The following is a 25,542-nucleotide window of genomic DNA, read 5'->3' on the forward strand; positions in this document are numbered from 1 at the left end:
CTAAACAATTGGGCCAAGGTCTTCTCCACGCTACTCACTCTCACCAATTCTGTCGTTTTTTTTTTAATGAGTATCGTTATGGGTTGTAACCCACTTTCCCTTTGGTCCTGGATCCATCCCATTGACCAAAGTAGTTTAACTTGCATTCTTGCATAAATATGTATTACTATCCCTACATGCCTATTCATCAACTCTACCATACTAATCCACTTACCATCCATTAGAATAATTGTGTCCTCATTTGCACCCATTTTGGTTGATTTGTAGATTGTGATGCTGATTCTTTATTTCTGCGGTTGACCATCGTGGATTGTGTTAGATAAGCTTCAGGATTTAGAGGTTTCTGCAAAACCGATCCATCCCTGCATGTAATATTCATGACAGAATCTATGTTTTAGTGCTTTATTTGGGGTTGGTGGTGGTGAGCAGCGACTGACTTCTTCCTGGGGCTTTCATCTATACATATATAGGGGAAACACTACAACCCATAAGTGATGTAGCCCTATTACATCAGCATTACAGCAACAGGCAGTAACCCCACAGACGGTCTGACTCCACATTTCAATTGAAATGTGACGCACACCTATTTAGGTACTAATGGTTTTTGCTTAGTTAAATGTAATCCCTTTAAAACCTGACGCTTTCTATACTTCACTTGCATCACATCGCAATGGGATTCAGAGGATTTAAACCTACTTTATCGCCCCAGCCTTGCAGCTGGGGTTTATCACACTGTGTGCTTCCCAAATGGAACCCTATTCTCTATATAGTGCACTACTTTTGACCAGGGCCCGATGAAACCCTATTCCCTATATAGTGCACTACTTTTGACCATGGCCCTATGGAACCCTATTCCCTATATAGCGCACTACTTTTGACCAGGGCCTATATGGCACTATGGGGATAGGGTGCCGTTGGGGACAGTGACAAAGATGAAATAAGTTTTAGTGGAAAGAAGGCATCAAACAACTATTTCTTTATTAGTGTGACTTGCATTGAGCTGGATGTATAATTTGTAGAAAGTGACTTTTTGGACCTGAATGCCAAAACATTCAAGAGGTAAAGGTGCTGAAAGTTGATCCCCTACCACCATACTGTGAGACATTGATGTTTCTATCACTGGAAAGGATAAACGGGTGAGATGGCTAACATTTTTAAAAGCTTACACACAAGGTTGGCAAACTATTTTTATAATTTCTTAAGTTTTAAAATACAAATGTTGACATTTTTTCACAGCAAAAGAACTCCTACAGATTTTTTTTTAATTTAAAAAAAAGTTTAGTAAATTCCTCAAATACATGTTTATTATGTTGTAGTGTAAACTACTTTACATCTGAGGTGTTTGTTGTGTCCACCATTGGTTGAGTCATAACATTCTTTTGAATACAGCGTGGGTGATATGTTTTGGCTGATTAATGTAATAAAATTGACATTTTTAGCTTTTCAAATGGTACCATAAAGATGGTTGGAGGTCCACACATCAGAGAATAACTTGAATGGGGAAACCTATCTGTTGTAAATTATACTGTAAATTATACGGCGCAATTCCGGAATTGCGTTTAACAAACCATAACTCTATGCACAAGGACTACTTTTAACAATGTACGCTGGACATTTTACAATAACGTTTACTGGAAGAACTGTGCATATGCAAAGTTTGGTAACAAGAATTTCGGTAAAACCTCCCTCCGTTTATATCCACGTTTTCCAAAAACTCTTAAATATCTGCTCTGACTTAAGAGTCAAAGATGTATGCAGAAAGAATGGTTTCAGCTGTGACGTGACACACATCTATTTTGGTTATTGAACTACAGTAAGTGAAGTGGATTTACACCTGGTAACTAAATTTCTCTAACGGAATTTTATCATGGGTCCCTGATGCATAAGAAATGAATTAATATCATTCTCTTCATGGTGATGTAACCTAAATGGGTACACAAAAGGTATACATATGAAATATCCTCCTTTTGCTTATTTGGGTATTATTTTACACACTATTATAGGCTGCTATTTTTTTTTTATGAGCTCTGCCCTCAAACAAGACCAAATTTGGTTGGTCTGGACCGGATCAAGTCTGAACCAATCAAAGATGTCTGTTTCACAAGTTTGGACAGCACAGTAAAGTACAATACAGTATATTGTAGAGTGCTCTACTGTGTACTGAACTCTAGTGTAAGATATACTTCATCGGCCATTTACATAAAACCTTTTTTTTTTTTTTTGTGGCGTCAGCATACAAATACACAACAATATTACATGCTGTACTGAACATGAAAGTCACACATTTACATATTTACATACTGTATTCAAGGCCTGCAGCCTACTGTCCCACCATGGTTCACATACTGTATTCAAAGCCTGCAGCCTACTGTCCCAACATGGTTCACATACTGTATTCAAAGCCTGCAGCCTACTGTCCCACCATGCTTCACATACTGTATTCAAAGCCTGCAGCCTACTGTCCCACCATGGTTCACATACTGTATTCAAAGCCTGCAGCCTACTGTCCCACCATGGTTCACATACTGTATTCAAAGCCTGCAGCCTACTGTCCCACCATGGTTCACATACTGTATTCAAAGCCTGCAGCCTACTGTCCCACCATGGTTCACATACTGTATTCAAGGCCTGCAGCCTACTGTCCCCCATGTTCATCTGTATTCAAAGCCTGCAGCCTACTGTCCCACCTGTACATCTTACATCGCCCACATGGTTCACATACTGTATTCAAAGCCTGCAGCCTACTGTCCCACCATGGTTCACATACTGTATTCAAGGCCTGCAGCCTACTGTCCCACCGTGGTTCACATACTGTATTCAAGGCCTGCAGCCTACTGTCCCACCGTGGTATTGGGCCTGCATCTGTCCCCTGTCCCACTGGTTCAGCAGCTTGATGGCTGATGGAACAACTTACCCTGCTTCTATTCTTAACATTGGGCAAGATTTTGTGTGGGGTCCTCTATGATGCACTTCGCCTTGTCCGTTGCCCGTTAATTATAGAGACAATGAATTCCCCCCACTCCCGCACTGCAAACTCGGCACAAAGTGTTCTCCATTTTGGGAGCAAATTTGTTTTCAGCACTTTTATTTCCATGACTGATCAAAACTAGTTTTTCTCATGGCTCTGTCTTGTCTCTCTGCAGGAGACGTATGGTGAGCAATGTTTGGAACATCAAATCGCAATAAAATCACAGTATTAAATCCCATATATAATGACCAAAAATATAAACGCAACATGTAAAGTGTTGGTTTCATGTACTGCAATAAAAAAATCTCAAATGTTCCATATGCACAAAGCTTATTTCTCTCGAATTGTGTGCACATACACTATATATACTAAAGTATGTAGACGTCCCTTCAAATGAGTGGATTTGTCTATTTCAGCCACATTGCTGACGGGTGTATAAAATAGAGCTCATTGCAATGCAATTTCCATAGACAAACATTGGCAGTAGATTGGCCTTACGGAAGAGCTCAGTGTGACTTTCAACGTGGCACCGTCATAGGATACCACGTTTTCAAGACGTCAGTTCGTCAAATTTCTGCCACGCTAGAGCTGCCGCGGTCAGCTAAGTGCTCTTTATTGTGAAATGGAAACGTCTAGGAGCAACAACTGCTCAGTCGGGAAGTGGTAGGAGGTCTTTAGAATGGGACCATCGAGTGCTGAAGCGCGTAGTGCATTGAAGTCATCTGTCCTTGTTTGCAAAACTCCCCAAGTTCCAAACGTCAGCACAAGAGTTGTTAGTCGGGAGCTTCATGAAATAGGTTTCCATGGCTGAGCAGCCGCACACAAGCCTGAGATAACCGTGCGCAATGCCAAGCGTCGGCTGGAGTGGTGTAAATCTCGCCGCCATTGGAATCTGGAGTGATGAATCGCGCTTCACCATCTGGCAGACAAATCTGGGTTTGGTGGATGCCAAGAGAACACTACCTGCCCAAATGCATAGCACCAACTATAGTTTTGTGGAGGAGGAATAATGGTCTGGGGCTGGTTCATGGTTCGAGCCAGGCTCCTAAGTTCCAGTGAAGGGAAATCTTAATGCTACAGCATACGATGCCATTCTAGACAATTCTGTGCTTCCAACTTTGTGGCAAGAGTTTGGGGAAGGCATTAACCGTTTCAGCATGACAATGTCCCTGTACACAAAACGAAATCTATACAGAAATGGTTTGTCAAGATCGGTGTGGATGAACTTGACTGGCCTGCACAGAGCCCTGACCTCAACCTGACCCATTACACCTTTGGGATGAATTGGAACGCCAACTGTGAGCCAGGCCTAATCGACCAACCTCACTAATGCTCTTGTAGCGTGGAAGGCTGTTATAGCAGCGACGGGGGGACAAACTCTATATTAATGCCCATAATTTTGGAATGAGATGTTCGACAAGCAGCTGTCCACATACTTTTGGTCATGTATTTGTTTACATGCCTGTTAGTGAGCATTTCTGCTTTGCCAATATAATCCATCCACTTGCAGGTGTGGGAAATCAAGATGCTATTTAAACAGCATGATTATTACACAGGTGAACCTTGTGCTTGGGACAACTGTACATTTTCGAGTGGCCTTTTTTGTCACAACACAATGCCACATATGTCTCAAGTTGAGGGAGCCTGCAATTGGCATCCTAACAAAAAACGATCAATCTAGACAATACCCCATAATGACAAAGCAAAAACAGGTTTTTAGATTTTCTAATTTATTAAAAATAAAATCACATTCACAGTTGAAGTCGGAAGTTTACATGCACCTTAACCAAATACATTTAAACTCAGTTTTTCACAATTCCTGACATTTAATCCTAGTAAAAATACCCTGTCTTAGGTCCGTTAGGATCACCACTTTATTTTAAGAATGAAATGTCAGAATAATAGTGATTTTATTTAATTTCATTCATCACATTCCAGTGGGTCAGAAGTTTACATACACTCAATTAGTATTTGGTAGCATTGCCTTCAAATTGTTTAACTTGGGTCAAACGTTTTGTGTAGCCTTCCACAAGCTTCCGACAATAAGTTGGGGGAATTGTGGCCCATTCCTCCTGACAGAGCTGGTGAACTGAGTCAGGTTTGTAGGCCTCCTTGCTCGCACAGGCTTTTTCAGTTCTGCCCACAAATTGTCTATAGGATTGAGGTCAGGGCTTTGATGGCCACTCCAATACCCTGACTTTGTTGTCCTTACGCCATTTTGCCACAACTTTGGAAGTATGCTTGGGGTCATTATCCATTTGGAAGACCCAGTTGCAACCAACTTTAACTTCCTGACTGATGTCTTGAGATGTTGCTTCAATATATCCACATCATTTTCCTCCCTCATGATACCATCTATTTTGTGAAGTGCACCAGTCCCTCCTGCAGCAAAGCACCCCCACAACATGATGCTGCCACCCCCGTGCTTCACGGTTGGGATGGTGTTCTTCGGCTTGCAAGCGTCCCCCTTTTTCCTCCAAACATAACGCTGGTCATTATGGCCAAACAGTTCTATTTTTGTTTCATCAGACCAGAGGACATTTCTCCAAAAAGTACAATCTTTGTCCCCATGTGCAGTTGCAAACCGTAGTCTGGCTTTTTTTATGGTGGTTTTGGAGCAGTGGCTTCTTTCAGGTAATGTTGATATAGGACTCGTTTTACTGTGGATATAGATACTTTGTACCCGTTTCCCCCAGCATCTTCACAAGGTCCTTTGCTGTTCTGGGATTGATTTGCGCTTTTCGCACCAAAGTAAGTTCATCTCTAGGAGACAGAACGCGTCTCCTTCCTGAGCGGTATGATGGCTGCGTGGTCCCATGGTGTTTATACTTGCGTACTATTGTTTGTACAGATGAACGTGGTACCTTCAGGCGTTTGGGATTTCTCCAAAGGAAGAACCAGACTTGTGGAGGTCTTGGCTGATTTTGATTTTCCCATGATGTCAAGCAAAGAGGCACTGAGTCTGAAAGTAGGCCTTGAAATACATCCACAGGTACACCTCCAATTATGTCAATTAGCCTATCAGAAGCTTCTAAAGCCATGACATCATTTTCTGGAATTTTCCAAGCTGTTTAAAGGCACAGTCAATTTAGTATATGTAAACTTCTGACCCACTGCAATTGTGATACAGTGAATTATAAGTGAAATAATCTGTCTGTAAACAATTGTTGGAAAAAGTACTTGTGTCATGCACAAAGCAGTTGTCCTAACCGACTTGCCAAAACTATAGTTTGTTAACAAGAAATTTGTGGTGGAGTGGTGGAAAAACAAGTTTTAATGACTCCAACATAAGTGTATGTAAACTTCTGACTTCAACAGTACATAAGTATTCAAACCCTTTACCCAGTACTTTTGTTGAAGCACCTTTGGCAGCAATTACATACAGCCTCGAGTCTTCTTGGGTAGGAAGCTATAAGCTTGGCACACCTGTATTTTGGGGGGGGAGGGTTCTCCCATTTCTCTCTGCAGATCCCCTCAAGTGCTGTCAGGTTGGGTGGGGAGGGTTGCTGCACAGCTACATTCAGGTCTCTCTAGAGATGTTCAATTCCGGGCTTTGGCTGGGCCAATCGAGGACATTCAGAGACTTGTCCTGACGCGACTCCTGTGTTGTCTTGGCTGTGTGCTTCGGGTTGTTGTCCTGTTGGAAGATGAACCTTCACCCCAGTCTGAGGTCCTGAGCGCTCTGGAGCAGATTTCCATCAAGGATCTCTGTACTTTTCTCTGTTCATCTTTGCCTCGATCTTGACTAGTCTCCCAGTCCCTGCTGCTGAAAAACAACCCCACAGCATCATGCTGCCACCGCCATAGGGATGGTGCCAGGTTTCCTACAGACTTGACGCTTGGCACATCATAAAGTCCATGCCTCGATGATATGAAGCTGATTGAATGTAGACCCTACATTGTCTAGACTTGTTTTCAGGTCTTGCCTCATTTGACTGTATGAAATGAATTCAAATAGGTTTTTCCCAAGCAGAGCTTTAAGCCACGTCTTTAGTGGAACACATTAGTTCTGCAGTTAAACTACTGTAAATGAGGCATGTCTATGAGAGTCCTAATTGACACCCTATTCCCTATTTAGTGCATTACTTATGAGCAATTCCATATTAAGGCCAACCTGCTCATGGAAAAACAAAATCCCTTAATTCCTTATTAAACTACTTAAAGATTTACATTGAATGTGTGTATTTTGAAGTAAAGACTACATTTATGATTTTTTATTTTTTTTACTACAAGATAGGATGGAAAGGCTCTATTTCCAGTCAACCAGAATTCATAGCTTTTGACAATGGGCTCACACAACTTGTTTTGGTACTCCCATCTGTCCCCCTGTGTTTCTGACCCAGTCGGAAGGTTAATGAATCAATAAAGAAATGTTTGTCCATTCCGTGCTATTATAGAAAGAACACTGATTTGGACAGGCAGTGCCACATCCGTAATGTTTTTTTGAGGAGAGGTTGTTATTGTCGACTCATTTCGAGTATGATTGAATGCAAACTTTCTGTGCAAAGTTAACTTTCATCAAGAGCTTGTGTGTGTGTGTGTGTGTGTGTGATTGGTTTCCTTTCTCTCTTTGTCAGTACTCGTTCTAAGCGTAATGGATTTGACCAATATTGGACAAGCTAGCGGGCAATTTTTATCTGTGTGTGATCTATCTATACTCCCGTTCTCATATGAACTGCAATCATGCCTTGTTCTGCTAACTGGAGCATTGCATGTGATCACATGGCATAATAAAGGTCTGATATTTTATTTTTTATCCAGAAACCTTCACTGGTCATACTGAGTTTAACTTCCTGAGTAACTACGGGTACCCCCCAGTGACAATCTTGGTCTGTGTAGTCTGCCCTGTGCATGCTTGTTAACTGCAACTGGCAAGCCTTAGGTGATTTACAATCTGACAACAAATGTATACTAAAATACAAACACTATTCCACTGGTAGGTTATAATGTTTTTTTTTTTTATTTAATTTTTTTTACACCATTTCACATGACACAAATGAAGTTTAACCCTTCATAGGAAAGACATCAACATAATGACATACGCCAATATAGAGAGATGTAGTAGAGATGATCAATGATGAGTGAAGAATGAGTCCATCTAGCTCAAATAAACAAGGGAATGAATTGCGTATCAGTCCCTGAGTCTAGGGTTAGAGGTATACACTCAGTCTACAAAACATTAGGCTCTTTCCATTACAGACTGACCAGGTGAATCCAGGTTAAAGCTACGATCCCTTATTGATGTCACTTGTTAAATCCACTTTAAATCAAATGTAGGCGACGGGGAGGAGACCGGTTAAAGGAGTTTTATGCCTTGAGACGTGGATTGTGTATTCCGTGGTATACTCGGTGTATATACACAGGCAGTTTGTGTGACTGGTAATCGATTTAAGACTGACTCTGATGCTGTTGAGATGCACTTCTTGAGGAGAAACGACCACACAGGATTTGTGTACATCTCGCCAGCCAATGACGACCAGGCCTGGGTGGCTGCAGGTGAAGTTGTTCAGTCTCTGTGTCCTTTTGTGGACAACCAGGAGAGGAGGTACCATTTTCAAATAAGTTTTAATAAAACATCTGTCATTTTTAATAATATAGAATGAAATGACTAAATCGTTGTAAATTTGGAATGCAGTGTCATCATTTGCTTTCTGTCTTTTGGGACCCTGCCATAACGTTTTATCGCTAGTGTTATTATGAAAGTGCAGATAATTATGTAATTGTTGTGGTATGCAGCACTCTAATTCCTAATTCATTTCAAGGAAAGAATTGTAAATACATTTTGTGTATTTATTGTTGGTGAAGAAAGGACCCACAGGTGCATGTTGACAGCCTAACCAATAACTATTCAATAAACTGTGCATTTCTTGGTTCTTTGAGATGCATTTTAGATGACAAAGGTATTATGACTTTTGGTGAAGGAATCTTTAATATACAGTATAAACACTCATTTTACACAGTGTCACATCCATAACAGTAAATGTTCCTCATTTATTTATTGTGTGTGTGTGTGTGGAGAGATATCTATCTATCTATCTGTGGACAGACTCGAGGAGCCAAGATGATTTGGATGGACTCCTGTAGAGCATCTTCTGTTTCCAAAAGGCATCAAACGAATCTATGAAAGTGATTCCAACAGTGCTACAGTGTGGTGTGTGTGTGTGTCCAGATGTGTATTGCCACTAGCCTGCTGAATCTTTCACATCCACAGCTCAACGATGGTACCTTACCTGAGATAATTGGCCACTTAAAAAAAAAATAATCTTTCATTGCTAGAATCAGTTCTTTTAAAATACATTTTCATAAGTTCTGAGCTAGCCCTCCTGATGTCGTTTGACCCCACATTTTTCTTTACATTTTTTTTCTTTCACCTTTATTTAACCAGGTAGGCCAGTTGAGAACAAGTTCTCATTTACAACTGCGACCTGGCCAAGATAAAGCAAAGCAGTGCAACAAAAACAACAGAGTTACACATGGGATAAACAAACATACTGTCAATAACAATAGAAAAATCTGTATACAGTGTGTGCAAATGAAATAAGGAGTTAAGGCAATAAATAGGCCAATAGTGGCGAAGTTATTTCAATTTAGCAATTTACACTGAAGTGATATGTACAGATGAGGATGTGCAAGTAGAAATACTGGTGTGCTAAAGAGCAGAAAAACAAATATGGGGATGAGGTAGGTAGTTGGTTAGATGGGCTATTTACAGATGGGCTGTGTACAGCTGCAGCGATCGGTAAGCTGCTCTGACAGCTGACACTTAATGTTAATGAGGGAGATATGTCTCCAATTTCAGTGATTTTTCTTTTGCAATTCATTCCAGTCATTGACAACAGAGAACTGGAAGGAAAGGCGGCCAAATGAGGTGTTGTCTTTGGGGATGACCAGTGAAATATACCTGCTGGAGCTCGTGCTACGGGTGGGTGTTGCTATGGTGACCAGTGAGCTGAGATAAGGTGGACCCTTACCCAGCAAAGACCCATAGACGACCTGGAGCCAGTGGGTTTGGCAACGAATATGTAGCGAGGACCAGCCAACGAGAGCATACAGGTCGCAGTGGAGGGTAGTATATGGGGCTTTGGGGACAAAATGGATGACACTGTGATAGACTGCATCCAATTTGCTGAGTAGAGTGTTGGAGGCTATTTTGTAATGACAGTTTTACGAGGGTATACTTGGCAGCATGAGTGAAGGAGGCTTTGTTGCGAAATAGGACGCCGATTCTAGATTTAACTTTGGATTGGAGATGCTTAATGCGAGTCTGGAAGGAGAGTTTAGTCTAGCCAGACACCTAGGTATTTATAGTTGTCCACATATTCTAAGTCCGAACCATCCAGAGTAGTGATGCCAGTCGGGCGTGCGGAGCGATCGGTTGAAGAGCATGCATTTCATTTTACTAGCATTTAAGAGCAGTTGGAGGCTTCGGAAGGGGTGTTGTATGGCGTTGAAGCTCGTTTTGGAGGTTAGTTAACAGTGTCCAAAGAAGGGCCAGATGTATGCAGAATGGTGTCGTCTGCGTAGAGGTGGATCAAAGACTCACCAGCAGCAAGAGCGACATTGATATATACAGAAAAGAGAGTTGGCCCGAGAATTGAACCCTGTGGCACCCCCATAGAGACTGCCAGAGGTCCGGACAACAGGCCCTCCGATTTGACACACTGAACTCAATCTGAGAAGTAGTTGGTGAACCAGGCGAGGCGGTCATAAGAGAAACCAAGGCTGTTGAGTCTGCCGATAAGAATACGGTGATTGGCAACAAAAAAAGAAATACTGAATATTTACATGGTACAAAAACAAACACGTCTTACTGCTGCGTCATCTTGGAAACTCTGATTACATGGATTACGACAGCGTCAGTTCCCGGCATCTGTCATAAAACAGTTGGAAGCAGCCTTGTAATGTCCCGTACTCGTGCTCCAGGATAGCACAAGGTTTTTGCCCTGGGAACCAATATGTTTCTTACAATAGAACTGCAGATGACGACAGTTGGTGCAATGGCTGAGGAGGTCCGGCCATTCTTTCACGTTGAGTGATTATCTTTTTTTTGAAACCCCTCGAGGACCGAAGGGCTGCGGGGCCCCCGCCAGCAGTAGTATCCATCGTGGATGATGAATGGACCGGAGTCTGACAGCCTCACGGTCTGAGGGTGGGAGCTCTTGGTTTGCTACTTGTTTGCGAAGAATAGCCACTTTGCCCCTGTAGTCCTCTGCGAGCAACAGTTGCTACATTGAAAGACTGGGCGGTCCACATTGTCCAGGAATAAAGCAAAATAAAGACAGCTCCTGCAGCGTTGAAAACGTACAATGGCGACCTCCGTTTGAGAAAGCTGGCTAGCTGGGCTTCAGTGTCTCTCGCCTTACGCGGAATTCTCAACTAAGTGAACAAAAGAGCTTACACAAATTGCAAAAGCTGAAATGTGCCCTTTTTAAATCCTCACAGTGGTGAACACTAAAGCAGTGTCTTTGCACGTACTGTTGGTAGCAGCATCGGCTAACCATGGTAGCTACACAACGCAGTTCCAGCCAGATCAGATTACAGGGAAAAAAAGCAACAGGCAGCAGGGAATACAGCCACAATTAGCATGGGACACCTTCACGGTCCATAAGGGCTAACCACGCTAGCTTTATACTGATAGCTCCCAGCTAGGATGGTAGCTTGATACTGATAGTCCCATCCATAAGGGCTAACCACGCTAGCTTTATACTGATAGTCCCATCCATAAGGGCTAACCACGTCGCGGACTGTGTTCAAGCTGTTCGTGGGAAACCCTGCTAGCTTGATACTGATAGCTACCAGCTAGGCTAATAGCTAGCTACGGCAAACAACTTCAGGCTTTTTGGTCTGGCAGTATCCCGGGACAGATGGTAGCGGTCACAGGTTCGAAAAGTGTATATAAATCCAACTTTGTAAGGAAACAACTTTACAAAAAAATACAACCGAACGTCTCGTTCAGCATGCTGCCACGTTTTTTTGTCTCTCAATTGCTCTTGTTTACAAATACAGTTTACATGAAAGGGGAGGTTAACTTTGCCCCAGACAATCGATCTGAGATCGACTTCAGTTTCAGTCATGGGATTTTTGTTGTTTTAACCCCTGCTAATGTTTTAATAGATTCAGAGTTTATTTGTCACATGGACAGGATAAAACCGGTGTTAAACAGGGACAGTGACATTCTTAACTTGAAAGTTCTTTCCCTTGCCTGGCTACTCAAACTCCTTGCTCCAGCCAAACGCTATACCACTCATGCAGGGGTATTAGAGTGGTTGATGTGGGTTTATACATATAAAGTGACTGGTAGTAGGATGTACACGGAGTGTACAAAACATTAGGAACATGACAGACTGACCAGATTAAAGCTATGCTCTCTTATTGATGTCACTTGTTAAATCCACTTCAATTAAAGGATTTTCTTTTTTTAAGCCTTGAGATAATTGAGATTAATTTTGTGTGTTCCATTAAAATGAGCAAGACAAAATATTTAAGTGCCTTTGTTTGAACAATGGTAGTAGGTGCTAGGCATGCTGGTTTGTGTCAAGAAGTGTCACGCTGCTGAAATTTTCATGCTTAACAGTTTGTGTATCAAGAATGGTCCACCATCCAAAGAACATCGAGCCAACTTAACACCAACAGTGGGAAGCGTTGGCGTCAACATGGGCCAGCATCCCTGTGGAATGCTTTCGACACCTTGTAGAGTCCATGCCCCCACGAATTGAGGGCAAAATGGAGTGCAACTTAATATTAGGAACCTGATCCTAATGTTTTGTGAAATCAGTTTACATGCAAACAGGGCTGAAAAGTGACTAGTAGAAGGAATATAATAAATACTGACAGGAATATACCAATGGTAATATATAATCTCAGAAAAAAAAGAAACAACCCTTTTTCAGGACCCTGTCTTGCAAAGAATTTATAAAAATCCAAATATCTTCATTGTAAAGGGGTTAAACACCGTTTCCCATGCTTGTTCAATGAACCATAATAAATTAATGAACATGCACCTGTGGAGCAGTCGTTAAGACACTAACAGCTTACAGACGGTAGGCAATTAAGGTCACAGTTAGGAAAACTTCGGACACTAAAGAGGCCTTTCTACTGACTCTGCAAAACACCAAAAGAAAGATGCCCAGGGTCCCTGCTCATCTGCATGAACATGCCTTAGGCATGTTGCAAGGAGGCATGAGGACTGCAGATCTGGCCAGGGCAATAAATTGCCATGTCCGTACTGTGAGACGCCTAAGACAGCGCTACAGGATGGACAGCTGATCGTCCTCGGAGTGGCAGACAACGTGTAACAACACCTGCACAGGATCGGTACATCTGAACATCACACCTGCGGGACAGGTACAGGATGGCAACAACTGTCCAAGTTACACCAGGAACGCACAATCCCTCCATCAGTGCTCAGACTGTCCGCAATAGGCTGAGAGAGGCTGGACTGAGGGCTTGTAGGCCTGTTGTAAGGCAGGTACTCACCAGACATCACTGGCAACAACTTCGCCTATGGGCACAAAGAACTGACAGAACTGGCAAAAAGTGCTCGTCACTGACGAGTTGCGGTTGTCTCACCAGGGGTGATGGTCGGATTCGTGGTTATCGTCGACGGAATCAGCGTTACACTGAGGCCTGTACTCTCAATCTCAATCCCATTGAGCACATCTGGGACCTGTTGGATTGGAGGGTGAGAGCTAGGGCCATTCCCCCCCCAGAAATGTGCGGGAACTTGCAGGTGCCTTGGTGGAAGAGTGGGGTAACATCTCACAGCAAGAACTGGCAAATCTGGTGCAGTCCATGAGGAGGAGTTGCACTGCAGTACTTAATGCAGCTGGCGGCCACACCAGATACTCCAATCAAATTTATTTATATAGCCCTTCTTACATCAGCTGATGTCACAAAGTGCTGTACAGAAACCCAGCCTGAAACCCTGAACAGGTGTAGAAGCACTGACTGTTACTTTTGATTTTGACCCCCCCCGCCCCCCCTTTGTTCAGGGACACATGACATTTCTGTTAGTCACATGTCTGTGGAACTTGTTCAGTTTGTCTGTTGAATCTTATGTTCTTACAAATATTTACACATGTTAAGTTTGCTGAAAATAAACGTACGCATTTACCAGTGAGAGGACGTTTCTGTCTTTTTTCTGAGTTTACATGTAAACAGGAGTAATATTGACTAGTAGTAGAATAAATAACAACTAATGTAATGACACTCAATAATCAATGGACAGCAGGGTAATGGTTATTTAATCAATCATTTTAGCAGCAGCGCAGGTTGTCTGAGTGGGTAGAGACCTGTTGATGGGCACAGTCAGTGTGGCTAGTCTGTAGTAGAGCAGTAGTTATTAACCATTTTAACAGTCTAGAAGCTGTGCGAGTCTGGTCTGAGCCTTGATGCACCGGTACCGCCTGCCAGACTGTAGCATGGGGGACAGTCCAAGTTTCGGGTGGCTGGAGTCTTTGGTACATTTTTGGGTGCTTCTCTTATATAATAGTCTCCTGTGTTCTTAGAGGGAGTTGTTATTCCTCACACTCCCTGGCTTTTATAAGTACGTCAGCGGGCCGCTGCGATACGCCAGCGGGCCGCTGCGATACGCCAGCGGGCGGTTGCGATACGTCAGCTGAGGAGAGCACGATATGATGGGAGAACTAGCCCGTATTACAGTGCTGGTGTTGGGAGTAGTGACACTGCATTCTTTATCCTCTTTCTCTCCTCTCCCTTCGCGGTTTTAAATCTCATGTGGAAGAATGAATCCCATAACATAAGATCTGTTTACAGGAGATCCCCACTCCCTGGAATGACCCCCCCCAATTATAACAAACCGCTAAAGTATGTTTTAAATGTATTAGTTATTTCTGTCCCTCAGGGATGATGCAAATCCATGTTTTTTTTATATTTTTATTTGGTTTTGTTATATAAAGCAATATACTGTAAGCCAATGTCCCCACTTAGCATGTTTTTAATAATGTGTGTGTCTATTTTCTCCTTCCAGGGACGATGCATGTCTCTCTGGCTGAAGCTCTGGAGGTGCGAGGAGGTCCCCTTCAGGAGGAAGAGGTCTGGGCTGTCCTCAGTCAGAGTGCCGAGAGCCTCCAAGAGCTGTTCAGAAGAGGTACGTTGATATAGCAGCCAGAAGAGGACTGGCCACCCCTCAGACAGAGCCTGGTTTCTTCCTAGGTTCTAGCCTTTCAAGGGAGTTTTTCCTAGCCACCGTGCTTCTACACCTGCATTGCTTGCTGTTTTGGGGTTTTAGCCTGGGTTTCTCTACAGCACTTTGAGACATCAGCTGATATAAGAAGTGCTTTATAAATAAATATGTGATTACAGTAATCACAAGATTCATCAAAGTTTCAGTATCCCCTGAGACCAGCCTGTTGAGCATAAAGCGAGTCTGACATTATTCAGTGAAGCTACTGCAGCCGCGACATATCGCTAGGTAACCAGAGTTCACTGTGTATACCTTAGGGAGTGAGACTGCTGAGAGCTCGTTGTCCAGACACTTCTGCCAGTGCACACCAGAGAGATTCAGAGGTGTGTGTGTGTGTGTGTGTGTGTGTGTGTGTGTGTGTGTGTGTGTGTGTGTGTGTGTTTCTTTGCGTCATCCAGTTACCCTGGTTTATCTGGTCTGATCAGATGAGTTGAAGCCTTTTATCTTTCTGTCATTCGCTGTTCTTTTTCTTTCTCTCCCTTCTCAGCATAACCATCCTTGTTATGTTAACTGTTGTGTATCGGTCTCCATTTTGTTTTCCTCACAACAAACACAAAGCCCACAAAATACCCTCTGTTTTCTTTCGCCTCTCTTTCTATCTCTCTAATTTTCATCTCATTTACACATTTCCCAGAAAGTCTATGGTCCTGTTGAGACAGTGACCCAGGATGATGGTTTATTTAAATGACTCATGATTCTTCTCTACTATGTCTCCATGTCTCCATGGCTGTGGTAACTATATATTTTTTTATATGCAGTGCATTCAGAAAGTATTAAGACCTCTTGACTTTTTCTAGAAAAGGACAGAACCTAGGAAGAAACCTAGAGAGGAACCAGGCTATGAGGGGTGGCCAGTCCTCTGCTGGCTGTGCCGGGTTGAGATTATAATATGGCCAAGATGTTCAAACGTTCATAGATGACCAGCAGGGTCAGATAAATATAAGCAGTAGTTGTCGAGGGTACAACAGGTCAGCACCTCAGGAGTAAATGTCAGTTAGCTTTTTCATAGCCGAGCATTCAGTGTTAGAGACAGCAGGTGCGGTAGAGAGAGTCAAAAACCGCAGGTCCGGGACAAGGTAGCATGTCCGGTGAACAGGTCAGGGTTCCAGAGCTGCAGGCAGAACAGTTGAAAGTGGAGCAGCAGCACGACCAGGTGGACTTGATATAACATTTCCATCAGTATTCAGACCTTTTAATCAGTACTTTGTTGAAGCACCTTTGGCAGCAATTACAGCCTAGAGTCTTCTTGGGTATGACGCTACCAGCTTGGTACACCTGTATTGGGAAAGTTTCTCCCATTCTTCTCTGCAGATCCTCTCAAGCTCTGTCAGGTTTGGAAGGGGAGCGTCGCTGCACAGCTATTTTCAGGTCTCTCCAGAGATGTTAGATGGGTTCAAGTCCGGGCTTTGCCTGGGCCACTCAAGGACATTCAGAGACTTGTCCCAAAGCCACTCCTGTGTTGTCTTGGCTGTGTGCTTAGGGTTGTTGTCCCTTTGGAAGGTAAACCTTCACCCCAGTCTGAGGTCCTGAGAGCTTTGGAGCAGGTTTTCATCAAGGATCTCTGTACTTTACTCTGTTCATCTTTCCCTCGATCCGGACTAGTCTCCCAGTGCCTGCCGTTGAAAAACATCCCCACAGCATGATGCTGCCACCACCATGCTTCACTGTAGGGATGGTGCCAGGTTTCATCCATTCGTGACGCTTGGCATTCAGGCCAAAGGGTTCAATCTTGGTTTCGTCAAACCAGACAATCTTGTTTCTCATGGTCTGAGAGTCCTGTAGGTGCCTTTTGGCAAACTCCAAGCGGGCTGTCGTGCCTTTTCCTGAGGAGTAGCTACCGTCTGTACACTCTGCCATAAAGGTCTGATTGGTGGAGTGCTTCAGAGATGGTTGTCCTTATGGAAGGTTCTCCCATCTCCATAGAGAAATTCTGGAGCTTTGTCAGTGACCATCGGGTTCTTGGTCACCTCCCTGACCAAGGCCCTTCTCCCCCGATTACTCAGTTTGGCCGGGTGGCCAGTTCCAGGAGGATTCATGGTGGTTCCAAACTTCCATTTAAGAATGATTGAGGCCACTGTGTTCTTGGGAGTCTTCTATGCTGCAGAAATGTTTTTGTACCGTTCCCCAGATCTGTGCCTCGACACAATCCTGTCTCGGGGCTCTACGGACAACTCCTATGACCTCCTATGACCTCATAGCTTGGTTTTTGCTCTGACATGCACTGTCAACTGTGGGACCCTACATAGACAGGTGTGTGCCTTTCCAAATCATGTCCAATCAATTGAATTTACCACAGGTGGACTCCAATGAAGTTGTAGAAACATCTCAAGGATGATGAATGGAAGCAGGATGCACCTGAGCTCAATTTCGAGTCTCATAGCAAAGAGTCTGAATACTTATGTAAATAAGGTATTTCTGTTATGTTTTCACTTTGTCATTATGGGGTATTGTGTGTAGATTGAGGATTTTTTTAAATGCATTTTGGAAAAAGGCTGCAACTTAACAAAATGGGGGGGAGTCCAGGGGTCTAAATACAATCTGAATGAACTATTACATATGTAAGTACAATTTCATCACAATGCATAATACAATTAATAAATTCACACTCCCCCTTTGTTGCATACACACGTACTCACAAAAAAGCAATGCATACAATCAGACAAACATCAACAATTTTTTTTATTAATAAACATTTCACTCATTACTTTTATTATTATTATTATGATTTGGAAGTGGGAATGCTAGATGTCTCATTTTTGATGTTAAGTAAAATCTTGTCCAAAGGGATCTAGCTTCAATGAACAGAAATATAAACGCAATAATTTCAAAGATTTTTAATGAGTTCATATAAGGAAGTAATTAAATTAATTGGGCCATAAACTATGGATTTCACATGACTGGCAATAAAGATATACATCTGTTGTTCACAGATACCTTAGTAAAAAGGTAGGGGCATGGATCAGAAAATCAGTCAGTATCTTGTGTGACCACCATTTATTTGCCTCATGCAGGGTGACACATCTCCTTCGCATAGAGTTGATCAGGCTGTTGATTTTGGAACGTTGTCCCACTCCTCTTCAATGGCTGTGCGAAGTTGCTGGATATTGGCGGGAACTGATGATGCTGTCATGCATGTCGATCCAGAGCATCCCAAACATGCTCAATGGGTGACATGTCTGGTGAGTATGCAGGCCATGGAAGAACTGGGACATTTTCAGCTTCCAGGAATTGTGTACAGATCCTTGCGACATGGGGCTGTGTATTATCATGCTGAAACATGAGGTGATGGTGGCGTGGATGAATGGCACAACAATGGTCCTCAAGATCTCGTCACGGTATCTCTGTGCATTCAAATCGCCATCAATAAAATGGAATTGTGTTTGTTGTCCGTAGCTTATGCCTGCCCATACCATGACCCCACCGCCATCATGTGGCACTCTCTTCACAACGTTGACATCGGCAAACCGCTTACCCACGCAACGCCATCCCTTGAAGCTGGGATTCATCCTTGAAGAGCACACTTCTCCAGCATGCCAGTGGCCATCGAAGGTCAGCATTTGCCAACTGACGTCGGTTACAACGCCAAACTGCAGTCAGGTCAACACCCTGGTGAGGACGACAAGCACACAGATGAGCTTACCTGAGACAGTTTCTGACAGTTTCATCAGCAGTCCGGGTGGCTGGTCTGACGATCCCGCAGGTGAAGAAGCCGGATGTGGAGGTCCTGGGCTGACGTGGTTACGGTTGTGAGGCCAGTTAGACGTACTGCCAAATTCTCTCAAAACTACGTTGGTGGCTTATGGTAGAGAAGTGAACATTCAAATCTCTGGCTACATCTCTGGTGGACTTTCCTGCAGTCAGCATGCCAATAGCACGCTCCTTCAACTTGAGACGTCTGTGGCATTGTGTTGTGAAAAAACTGCACATTTTAGTGGCATTTTATTGTCCCCCAGCACAAGGTGCGCCTGTGCAATGATCATACTGTTGAATCAGCTTCTTGATATGCCACACCTGTCAGGTGGGTGGATCATCTTGGCAAATGAGAAATGCTCACTAACAGGGATGTAAACAAAAAAAATCACAAAAATTTGAGAGGAATAAGCGTTTTGCACATATAGAACATTTCTGGGATTTTATTTCAGATCATGGGACCAACACTTTACATGTTGCGTTTATATTTTTGTTCAGTGTATACATTTCATTTATCCGGAGTGTTAAAGTAGGGGGGACGATCTGATTTCAAGAATGTTAGACATTTCTTTGCCGCAAGCGGAGACGGATCAATATATTGATTTCATGGATCTAGTCCCAAACAAAAACAAGCTAGGCATGAGGGATATAAATCTGTTAACTTTCTGAAATTGTGTTGATTACTGATTCCCAAAACATTGAATTAAGATTCCATGTCCACAAACGCGATTAATAAGTACCCTTTTTTGCCTCTTACAGCGCCAACAAAGGAAATACGTTTCGGCATTCATTCTCGCTTTCTGCAGCGTTGCATCATGCTTTGATTCCACACACCCCTCTGATCCTGTGTTACTTTGACCACTCCTCTACCATGTCTCTGCTGTCTCCTACTGTCTCTCCTCTCTCGTCTTCTCTGCCGTCTCCTCTTCATTCAGCTTTTCCTGGTTGTCCCCATCTTTCTCCTCTACCATCTGTCCTCTCCTCTATCGTCTCCTACCTCCTCTTCATTCAGCTTTTCCTGGTTGTCCCCATCTTTCTCCTCTACCATCTGTCCTCTCCTCTATCGTCTCCTACCTCCTCTTCATTCAGCTTTTCCTGGTTGTCCCCATCTTTCTCCTCTACCATCTGTCCTCTCCTCTATCGTCTCCTACCTCCTCTTCATTCAGCTTTTCCTGGTTGTCCCTCAGACTCTGAATATCTGTTGCATTTGTTTTTGAAAATGTACCTTTATTTGATAAATAAATAAGCTAAAATACAACAGTTTGGTTGAGAGCCAGCTTAATGCAGAACTGACGAGTGTCAGTAACTGGCTCAGACAACAAGCTGTCTCTTCATTTGGGGAAAACGGGGTCCCCTTTATTTGGCTTTAAGATTAGGCTAGGTAGATCATCAGGTGTTAGTCATGGTTGGTGACACAGCGGTTAGATAGTTAGGATGTGAACAAGACAGGTTCCCGACAGGGGAGTAATTGCCAAGGTCAACCAGAAAGTGAAGTTTCTAGTCAAAAAGGCCACATTTCTAGACAGAAAGGGACCTTGAAAACACTTGCAGCAGTGTTCGTGCAGCCTCACTTTGACTGCATGGTACAGAAGCTCCCATTTGTTCATTTAAGAACAAGCTACAGGCAGCTTAGACTATAATGTCAAGGGTCATTCTGAATCTTCTCCCTCGGGCTCTTGTTGGCCCTTCTCAGCTCAGTGAACTACGGTGGCTATCAGTTGATGAAAGAGTCATTCAGCTGATGCTTGGATTAGACCATGAAATCGTGCTTGGTACAGTCCCCCAGTATCTGAAGAGCTGTCTTACTACTGTTAGGGACTGTCATTCCTACACCACAAGAGGCAGTGCTACAAATCTTGTGCCATGTCGATTCAAGTACGGTACGGGCCAGAACACGTTTTTATATATGGCAGTGGTAGAGTGGAAAAAACTCCATGACTGAGAAACTGTTTCTGCCAGTCTTTTGATTCAAACACTCCTGCAAGGCTTGGTTATTGTTGAGATGGCATCCTAGCCAAGTGTAAAGCCACTCTGCACTAGTGTACATGCATACATACATACATACATACATACATACATACATACATACATACATACATACATACATACATACATACATACATACAGTTGAAGTCGGAAGTTTACATACACCTTACCAAATACATTTAAACTCAGTTTTTCACAATTCCTGACATTTAATCCTAGTTAAAATTCCCTGTCTTAGGTCAGTTAGGATCACCACTTTATTTTAAGAATGTGAAATGTCAGAATAATAGTAGAGTGATTTACTTCAGCTTTTATTTCTTTCATCACATTCCCAGTGGGTCAGAAGTTTACATACACTCAATTAGTATTTGGTAGCATTGCCTTTAAATTGTTTAACTTGGGTCAAACATTTCTGGTAGCCTTCCACAAGCTTCCCACAAGTTGGGTGAATTTTGGCCCATTCCTCCTGACAGAGCTGGTGTAACTGAGTCAGGTTTGTAGGCCTCCTTGCTCGCACATGCTTTTTCAGTGCTGCCCACACATTTGTTTTTGAGGTCAGGGCTTTGTGATGGCCACTCCAATACCTTGACTTTGTTGTCCTTAAGCCATTTTGCCACAACTTTGGAAGTATGCTTGGGGGTCATTGTCCATTTGGAAGACCCATTTGCGACCAAGCTTTAACTTCCTGACTGATGTCTTAAGATGTTGCTACAATATATCCACATAATTTTACTTCCTCATGATGCCATCTATTTTGTGAAGTGCACCAGTCCCTCCTGCAGCAAAGCACCCCCACAAAATGATGCTGCCACCCCTGTGCTTCACGGTTGGGATGGTGTTCTTCAGCTTGCAAGCCTCCCCCTTTTTCCTCCAAATCAAATCAAATGTATTTATATAGCCCTTCTTACATCAGCTGATATCTCAAAGTGCTGTACAGAAACCCAGTCTAAAACCCCAAACAGCAAGCAATGCCGGTGTAGAAGCACAGTGGCTAGGAAAAACTCCCTAGAAAGGCCAAATCCTAGGAAGAAACCTAGAGAGGAACCAGGCTATGAGGGGTGGCCAGTCCTCTTCTGGCTGTGCCGGGTGGAGATTATAACAGCACATGGCCTAGATGTTGAAATGTTCATAAATGACCAGCATGGTCAAATAATAATAATAATAATCAAAACATAATGATGGTCATTATGACCAAACAGTTCTATTTTTGTTTCAACAGACCATAGGACATTTCTCCAAAAAGTACGATCTTTGTCCCCATGTGCAGTTGCAAACTGTAGTCTGGCTTTTTTTATGGCAGTTCTGGAGCAGTGGCTTCTTCCTTGCTGAGCGTCCTTTTAGGTTATGTCGATATAGGACTCGTTTTACTGTGGATATATATACTTTTGTACCCGTTTCCTCCAGCATCTTCACAAGATCCTTTGCTACTGTTCTGGGATTGACTTGCACTTTTCGCACCAAAGTACGTTCATCTCTAGGAGACAGAACGCGTCTTCTTCCTGAGCGGTATGACGGCTGTGTGGTCCCATGGTGTTTATACTTGTGTACTATTGTTTGTACAGATGAACGTGGTACCTTCAGGCGTTTGGAAATTGCTCCCAAGGATGAACTAGACTTGTGGAGGTCTACAATTTTTTTCTGAGTTCTTGGCTGATTTCTTTTGATTTTCCCATGATGTCAAGCAAAGAGCCACTGAGTTTGAAGGTAGGCCTTGAAATACATCCACAGGTACACCTCCAATTGACTCAAATGGCGTCAAGTAGCTTATCAGACGCTTCTAAAGACATGACATCATTTTCTGGAATTTTCCAAGCTGTTTAAAGGCACAGTCAACTTAGTGTATGTAAACTTCTGACCCACTGGAATTGTCATACAGTGAAATAATCTGTCTGTAAACAATTGTTGGAAAAATGACTTGTCATGCACAAAGTAGTTGTCCTAACCGACTTGCCAAAACTATAGTTTGTTAACAAGAAATTTGTGGTCATGACTTTTAATGACTCCAACCTAAGTGTATGTAAACTTCTGACTTCAACTGTGTGTGTGTGTGTGTGTGTGTGTGTGTGTGTGTGTGTGTGTGTGTGTGTGTGTGTGTGTGTGTGTGTGTGTGTGTGTGTGTGTGTGTGTGTGTGTGTGTGTGTGTGTGTGTGTGTGTGTGTGTGTGTGTGTGTGTGTGTGTGTTTATTTTTTTTATTTTATTTTTTTATTTATTTTTTAAAATAATATTTGGACGTTGTGTATGATTGCGTGCATATCCGAGTGCCCATGTCACTTTTGTGTTTCTGCCACTAACCTGCAAAAGAGGACAACAAATGCTGGACAAATGACATGTGTTTCAGTACGTCATGAAGATGCAGTATGTAGCTACCTAAAGGTTTTGTGACTATTCCTTTAACCGATTGGTAGGCTCACGAGTCAAGGGACTTAACCACCTACTCCTCTTAAAACTTGTTTTATTTTATTATTTTTAGTTTTATAATATGTGAGCCAGTAAGCCTACTGTTTGGTGTGAGATAAATCATAGCAGATGTCAAACAGAATATGTCATAGTTCTAATGCCCGGTCAAAATATAAACACACACTTTCTTCCAAACCACAGCGATCCTGCCTCTAGCTAAGTTAGCTCGTTACCTCACTTAATGTGGAAATATTTGTCTTTGGCATTCTAAGCTCTGGATGCATCTCAGTTGGTTCCCCATATAGTGCACTGAGCACTATTGGCCCTGGTCAAAAAGAGTACACTATATAAGGAGTAGGGTGGGATTTTAGACTCTGTTAGCGCTAAGTCTGTTAGCGCTTCCATATGATGGTTTGGCATTCCTAACAATGGAACTGCTCTTGAGCATTTCAGCCTTTTACATTTTTTTTTTTAGTTTAATTGAGTTCTGTGATTTGAGGCTCTCCATCCATTTTTGATTTATGAACATATTTAAAAGTGAATCCATTAAGACTTTACTTACTGGACTTCTTCATATTAGCTGTTAAGGGAGTAAAGTTTCCTCAACATCTCCACTGAACCATGTTTTCTTTACTTCATTCTAGGTGGTTCTCTGCCCTTCTCATCCTTCGTTAGTCCTTCAATGAAAACAATGTAGCCTATATTTTGTAGTGTGATGTTCAAGGAAATGTGTGGCAGATTTGACTTATAGAAATATGATTAATTATATTTTTCTATTGATTGACTAATTTGTCATCTCCAGCAAGTTGCCTATTGAGCTTTGTGAGATGTTCCACAATACAAGCTGCTGGTACCTCAGCCTGCACAACCCCAGTGTTCAACAGATAAGGTTAGGGGGGGTTGTGGTGCTGGCCAACAGACTTTCATACAAAGGATGCTTTATTTTCCACTGCCTGTTGTCTGTATTGACAACATGGAGGTTCAAAGGGCTCTGCTGCCTTTGGTCGGTCTCTCTGGCCGTGGGTCGGTCTCTCTGGCCGTGGGTCGGTCTCTCTGGCCGTGGGTCGGTCTCTCTGGCCGTGGGTCGGTCTCTCGGGCCGTGGGTCGGCCAGCCTTTTTGACCACATACTGGTCATCTATGCAAAGATCCTTGATATCATCATCAGACCGGTCACTGTAGAGACACAGAGATGGGAGACTCTGTGTAGATTGTCTGCGTCACTAGGGTCAGAGGACAATACCCAGCTTCTGTCATATGATCCTCGAAGTAGGGTTGTACAATTCCGGTAACTTTTCCAAACTAAGGTTTTCAAAGAAATCCCAGTTGGAGGATTGTGTTCCTGATTTCCAGGAATCCTCCTACAGGAGACAGACAGTCTCCTTCCTCCCTCTTTGACTCAGGCCTGCCCAGTGTGGTTATTGTGTAATTGGCCTGTACCTTCAGGGTGGTGAGGGGATAGTCGGGCATGCCATTTCAGAATGCTACTGTCCTTCGTTAATGAATGTGAAATGTAGCCTTGGTCTAGGCCCCTCATGCATGGAGAAGTATTTCCCTTATTTTCTCTACTTTTTGCATATTTTAGTCACTGAATGTTATCAGATCTTCAACCAAAACCTATTTTTAAAGGGAACCTGAGTGAACAAATGAGTCCAACATATGGATACTCCCCATGTATTTAGTAAACCGTTATGCAACACCCAATGCCCCTGTGTGAAAAGGGAATTTGTTTCCTTACACTCAATAACTGGTTATGCCACCTTTTAGCTGCAATGACTCCAACCAAACACTTCCTGTAGTTGTTGATCAGTATCTCCCATATAGGGATGGGCATTTGACCTTTTTTGACTGTTCCAAGTACTTGCATGATTTTTTTCCCCCCTGGTACTCAAATAAAAAAAAATAAGCTATTTTTAGAACAAAGGCTGTACTGGGAAAAAAATTGCACATTTAGCCTTAGGCTAACAGTGTGTGTGTGTGTGTGTGTGTGTGTGTCGAACATTTCATTCCAAAATCATGTGCATTAACATGGGGTTGGTCCCCCCTTTGCTGCTCTAACAGCCTCCACTCTTCTGGGAAGGCTTTCTACTAGATGTTGGAACATTGCTGCAGGGACATTCAGCCATGAGCATTAGTGAGATCGGGCCTGATGTTGAGGTCAGAGCTCTGTGCAGGCTAGTCAAGTTCTTCCACACGGATCTTGACAAACCATTTCTGTATGGGCCTTTGTTTTACGGGTGTGGCTGAAATGGCCGATTCGACTCATTTGAAGGAGTGTCCACATACGTACGTGTGTG

General features: G+C 42.9%; 1 protein-coding gene across 5 annotated transcripts in view; it reads left to right on the top strand.

Annotated features, from left to right (window-relative positions):
- Positions 1–25,542, top strand: part of ptpn13 (protein tyrosine phosphatase non-receptor type 13) — a 144,635-nt gene that overhangs the window by 11,889 nt on the left and 107,204 nt on the right. For all 5 annotated transcript variants that reach the window (XM_014138916.2, XM_014138917.2, XM_014138918.2 and 2 more), the window contains one exon: positions 14,958–15,077. In XM_014138916.2, coding sequence (XP_013994391.2) covers positions 14,963–15,077 — 115 coding nt within the window. In that variant the 5' untranslated portion in view covers positions 14,958–14,962. The remainder of the gene's footprint in view (positions 1–14,957; positions 15,078–25,542) is intronic.

This window comes from Salmo salar, chromosome ssa13 (assembly GCF_905237065.1).
Source record: "Salmo salar chromosome ssa13, Ssal_v3.1, whole genome shotgun sequence".
In the NCBI taxonomy this organism is placed as follows: Eukaryota; Metazoa; Chordata; class Actinopteri; order Salmoniformes; family Salmonidae; genus Salmo; species Salmo salar.